Raw genomic sequence first — 6,297 nt, forward strand, 5'->3', positions numbered from 1 at the left:
TAAGTATCATTGTTGGTTCACCCAAAATTGAAAAATCACATACTTTCTGGAATCTCAATCGAAGGGGTTAATACAACATGTACAAATAAATTACAACTTTTCATCTATCAATAATTATTTATAACTATACCAAATATTCTAAGTCTATCGCCAAAATCAAATACTATTCTAAATTTCAAACAGAAATTGGGAAGGAATTTCGAGCTTCACCGAATAAACAAGACAAACACATTTGGAAAAGAAGAGGATAACGCTATGAAATGTAGATAATCCTAATACAGGAAGTAAACCAGTTTTGAGTACTAGATAAATGGAAAAACTACATTTCCATGCACTACGCCACATGTTACGCCCTGGCACGTTTCACTGCTTACTCACAGTATTCTTCGCTGAATCCTGCAACACGTCGCCTAAAGTACCGCGCCACTTGTCAATCGCCGTTCCAACTCGACCGCGGGGTAACCCTCCTCGCAGGGTACTGTGTCTTGCTTTATAGGATCACTTCTGCTTCACAACCCACGTAAAATCGCACAGCAAAACCAAGAAAGTAAAACTACATACATCATAGACTATAGTAGTGTGTTTTGTGTTGTCTTTGAGGTGTTCAACAATGGCTTCACAGCAAGCGAGAAGAGAGAACGTCACGGATGAGCGTAATATTGAGGTGGAGAAAGACAGAGTTCCAAAGATGACAACCCATTTTGAGTCTCTTGCAGAGAAAGCGAGAGGGGAGCAGGATGTTGCTCATCCTCTTCATGGTGAGAGAATCCATTTCCAGGTTGAGGCTGTTCCTGTTAGAGTTGGAGGGATCGAGTATTCTGCTGGGGGAGAGAAAGGATCAGAGAGAGAAGTTGGGAAAGAAAAGAAGGCTGAAGAAGGTGGAAAAATGGGTTCTCAAATGCATTCTGCTGCGGAGAAAGGGTCTCAAGTGCAACAACAGCACGTTGGGGTTGAAGCTGGTCATGATCGGAGTAAAGAAATGCACGGCAAAGCAGGCGGAGAAGAGGGGAAAGGGGGGCCTTCTTTGGAAGAGATTTCCAACTTGAGATCGACTGCCCAGCAGAATTCCATGGAGGCGATTAGAGCAGCTGAGGAGCGATATGAGAAGGCAAAAGAAATGGCCATGGAGAAAGGTCAACAGGCCAAGGATTATACCGCGGAAAAGGCTGCTGAAGCGAAGGATGTGATTTCGTCAAAAGGGCAATATGCTGCTGAGAAAGGCCAACAGGCTAAAGATTACACGGTGCAGAAGGCTATGGAGGCAAAGGATGTGATCTCGTCGAAAGGGCAATCTGCTGCTGAGAAAGGCCAACAGGCTAAAGATTACACGGTGCAGAAGGCTATGGAGGCAAAGGATGTGATCTCTTCGAAAGGGCAATCTGTTGCTGAGAAAGGCCAACAGGCTAAAGATTACACGGCGCAGAAAGCGATGGAGGCAAAGGATGTGATCTCGTCGAAAGGGCAATCTGCTGCTCAGTTAGCTGCAGAAAAAGGCCAGAAGGCTAAAGACTACACAGCGCAGAAGGCCATGGAAGCAAAAGACTATACAGCAGAAAAGGCGATTGCGGCCAAGGATGTGATTTCGTCAAAAGGGCAATCTGCTGCTCAATATGCCGCTGAGAAAGCCAAGGTGGCAAAGGATACTGCAGTGGATACTACTGTTACTACTGCAGGATACCTGGGCGAAAAAGCTGGCGCTGCGAAGGATGTGACTGTGGAAAGTGGCAAAGGGGCAGCGGGATATGCTGGAAAAGTGGCTGCCGATGTGAAGGGTCAAGCTGTCGTGGCTGGTTGGGGGGCAGCGCACTATACTCTGGAGAAGGTAGCTGAGGCCACCAAGACGATGGCGGGTGTTACTTCAAGTGTTGCAGGGTACACTGGTGAGAAAGTGGTGGCGGCGAAAGATAAGGTTGCTAGTGCGGGGCAGACGGTGGCAGGCTATGCCGGGGAGAAGCTAGCAGCTGCTAAGGATGCGGTAGTGGCGACGGAAGAACAAGGGGCGGAATATGCAGCTAGGAAGAAGGCAGAGGCTGAGAGAGATTTGCAGGAGAAAAAATCATCACCCGAGAAGGTATAAGTTTCTGGTTTTGCTTTGATGTGTTCATATGTTGTCGATGATTGATTCTTGGGAATGCTTTCTGATGCTTATAGGCTACGAGGTAAACTTACTACAGGGAAGAACTACACATACGCATTATCCGGTTGTTTGGAGTTTAACAAATCAAGAATTTTCATTGTTTGACACTGTGTTTTGAGATCATTTCATCATCAACAATATATGGGGGGTTCGTCTGTTATATTTGGCAAATGGGATGATGTGTCATAACCTCTTAAGAACGTGTTTATTTATATCTGCCTTCGCTCATGGTGATTTACTAGACTACGAGCCATAGGAATCAAGTCCAGAAGCTTGAACTAAGCCTATACAGAATTCGCAGCTAACCACAGAGTTTAGGGTCCGACATAGTTGATTCCTCCATTGTATATTGATTTCTTTCGTAATTTAGCAACCTTGGAAGTCATGGTTTGTGTTATGCTGGACTTAAAGTACCGGAGTGATCAGGTATATCGTACATCGTCAGGTTATCTTGGACCCCTGGTAGGCTGATAAGATTAGTCGCATTTGCATACTCGAAAGGATAAATCCCATTCCCGGACTTCGGAACGAGTCCGTATACCTCTTTTGAGATTTGTTCTTTCACCTCTCTAGTAAGGTAGCAATCCACAACATAAACAAGAGTCTGACAGCATTGTACCTTTTTGTTAGATTCAAGGGGGAGAAACATTTACCAGCACGGAGCAGCATGACACAAGAGCCCAAGTTGAAATGCCGTCCGAGAAATTCCGGGAAACCGGTCACGGAGGACCAGAAGCTGAAAGAAAGCAACCACATATGGGAGAAGGTGAGGAGAAGCAACAACATGTAGGAGAAGGAGAAGGTGAAGAAAAGCATCGGCCGGGAGAGAGTGCTGTCCAGCAACAGGGTGGCAGCATCGTACGAGCCATTGGGGAAACTATAGTGGAGATCGGCCAGACAACGAAGGATCTTCTTGTTGGGCAGTATCCAGCTCAAGTGATTGAACAGAAAGATGAAACAGCACTGGGCAAAGATGAGCCATATACAGGACCCGGCGGAGGCATTTGAATTGAGGTTTCAGGTTAATTTCAGACATGTTTGTGAATAGAATTGAATAAATATGCAGTGTCGAGCTTGCGCGTGGCTGTCATGCTTTCTTTACAACTACTTTGTACATATGGTCTCTATGTTCATATCTTAACATGTTCTGGGACGATGTTCTTCTCTCATATTCAAGGCATAGCATTTATTTAGAGGAGAAATAATCAACGAATGATAGGCCTCATAGGGAAATTCTGAGATTCACAATTCTGTGATGGGTTTGATTCTCGAAATTTTTCTTTTGGATGTAATAATATTGAAATGATAAGAATGTCCTTTTAAGTATATTTTTCTGAATTTTTAAAAATATTTTAGGACTAGTTTTGGTTTTGGACCTCAATGTGAGTATCTTAACTGTCAAATGGTGTGTAATTGTTGCATTGATATTTACACACCATCTGACAGTTTTTGGACCTCAATGTAAGTCATCCTAACTGTCAGCTTGCGCTAACAGCCTGTTGAGATTGCACAAAATTCTATTGAATATACATGAGGAAAATAACAAAATAACATCACAAAATAGAGTAATTCATACTATTGACAAAAAATATTCCAATAATTATGAACATATTGTTCAAATCGATGTCTCGATTTGTCATTTAAACACATCGATTTTTATATAAATATTAATTGAATAAAGTGATATTATTCTCTTTGATACTCAAAATGTTCGAATAAATCTCTATAATTAAAATTATATAACACTCTGTAAAATTTAAAAAGATGCACATATATCTTTGCCTTTGGAGTTGTATTTCACACAAAGTGCGATTGGTTATATATATTTTGCCCTTAAATGATTAAACTACCCATGTTTTTAAGTTATGCATATTTTAAAAATATAATATAAAAAATATAATTTAGGCATATGTATATATAAAGACACCTAAAAAATATAATATGAAAAAATGGAGATAATTGGCCAATAGATGGGAGAATGGCAGTGGGTGGGGTGTCAAAATCCTTGTCGTTAGACGGGTTTTCCAACAGTGGTAGACTTGCGTTGAGAAATGTTGGATGGTGGAGAAAAAAACGATAGAAGATGGGAGCATGAGATAGGGTTTGTGGAACAAAAATATATATATAATTCACCAATGGATTGAAATTTTCAGTGGGTGAGGTATCAAAATGCTCATTAATGGACGAGCTTTCAATGGTTGTAAGCACGCATCAAGAGGTGGTCGGAAGGCGGAAAAAAAAATGATAGAAGATGGGGGCGCGGGTTAGGTTTTTTGAGCATAAAAATTAAGATAACTCACCAACGGATTGGATTTGCAGTGGCTGGGGTATCAATATTCTTGCTGTCAGATTGGCTTTCCAAAGGTATAAGCTTGCTCTGAAAGGTGGTCGGACAACAGGGCGATAAGAGAAGAAAACTAGATTTAGAATATATCATACAAATATATATCTACATATTAAAAAATATATAATTATTTATATATTAAAATAATATACTTTGATTTTTAATAAGCATAATTAAATCTGGGCCATTAATTTAAATCAGATTAAATATAGGCAATTGACTTAAAATGAGTATTTTCGTTATTGGAACATCAAACTCATGTTCAAATACACTAGAAGCTAGTTTACACCTTTTTAAATTTTACAGGGGTTATATGATACTTTTTATCACATGGGTCTATTTCAACATTTTGGTGTCTGAGGGGTAATATGAATTTACCTAACATCATTAGTTTCAAAATGCCAATTCATGAGTAGTTCAAAACACATCAATTGTTTGCAGGGTTGACTCTTTAGCACCCTGGTTGTTATTGCTCCTCCTATCCCTTTCTAAAAGTTTGACGGTAGACCGTATACACTGAACGACCTTTGCTTGTGCTGCGCAATGTTTGGGATGAAGACTGAACGACCTTGTGCTGCGCAATGTTTGGGATGAAGAAATTTGTAGTGTAGGCATTGGTGGGGTTGTTACTGCTAGTGCATCCTATGATTTGGTTGGTTGTTAGAAATACCTCTTCAATGCACTGTGAAATTGGCATAGATATGTCTTGCATACCTCCTATTTGCACCATGAGGGCCAACCTCATTTATGGTCTCCACCAACCTCTACACATTTAAGACGGACAAAAATAAATATTATAAAAATACCACTCATGAGAAATATGTAAATCTAACATTCGTATAACATTTCAATCCAATAGTGTTGGATATAAACCCTTTAGTAAAATCCCTAGCACAACTATTACAGAACAATGGTGAGGTATCCAAACCTCTTAACTACAGACCAATGTTACAAACAAATATATAACAGTATAAAGAATAAATTATAGATCTAATAGTATCAATGTAAGATAAATAATAAATAATCACAAGTAAGGCTCAGATAGCCAAATCTGTTGAGGGACAGTCCACGGTTACTAAGATCAGTAGCCAAACTCACGGTTGCTCAAAACCTAAACGTGAAACCTTGGCTAATTAAAGAATTTCCTCACAAAACACATAATTGGGTAGAAGAAGGAGGAAGAGGAAGATAGCGGATTTTTGTCTCTTAACAACCTGTAAACCACACTTAAATTTATAGTGGTTCTGCTTTGAAGAGAAGGGTGTAAAGGGGCGGTGGAAGATAAGTTCCAAGGCCATGGAAATCAGGGACAAAGAGAATGAAGAGAGAAGAACCAGAGAAGGGAGGCAGAATGAGAATAGAGTTAAGGTTTTAGGGTTAAGTACACTTTTTAGTCGGGTCAAAGCGGGTCGAGGCAATGGGCCAACAAGAGTGGGCTAAGCCAGCCAAATGGGCCAAAGTCACGAGTAGGCCTGAGTCATCCAGGTGAGGTTGAGAGTTAGGGATAGATGGGCTTAGACTTATCATGGGTCATGGGCCATATTTTTAATATTAGGATTAAAAAGTTTAACATTACCTACATATAAAAATATTACAATTACACCCTTCAAAATATACATGTATAACATTTCAGGTCATAAAAATATATAAGTATAATCTGAATAAGAATATAGAATTATAACACTTGAGGCCATAAAAACTTGATGACTTTGCCCTATGTTGTCACTCCTTAATGTCCAGGACTTCTCATTATAAGAAAAACCACCTAGCATGTTGGAATTTTTTTCAAAAAAGAACCCCCATTACTACCAACTAA

The 6,297-nt window shown here is 40.0% G+C and overlaps 1 protein-coding gene across 1 annotated transcript; it reads left to right on the top strand.

The window, feature by feature from the left end:
• On the top strand, positions 505-3,306 carry LOC105176816 (embryonic protein DC-8-like). Its single transcript, XM_011099734.2, has 2 exons — positions 505-2,071; positions 2,768-3,306. Exons 1-2 carry the CDS (start codon positions 611-613, stop codon positions 3,143-3,145), a joined length of 1,839 nt encoding a protein of 612 aa, XP_011098036.1. The 5' UTR covers positions 505-610; the 3' UTR covers positions 3,146-3,306.

The sequence above is a fragment of the Sesamum indicum genome, linkage group LG14, assembly GCF_000512975.1.
Source record: "Sesamum indicum cultivar Zhongzhi No. 13 linkage group LG14, S_indicum_v1.0, whole genome shotgun sequence".
Taxonomy (NCBI): Eukaryota; Viridiplantae; Streptophyta; class Magnoliopsida; order Lamiales; family Pedaliaceae; genus Sesamum; species Sesamum indicum.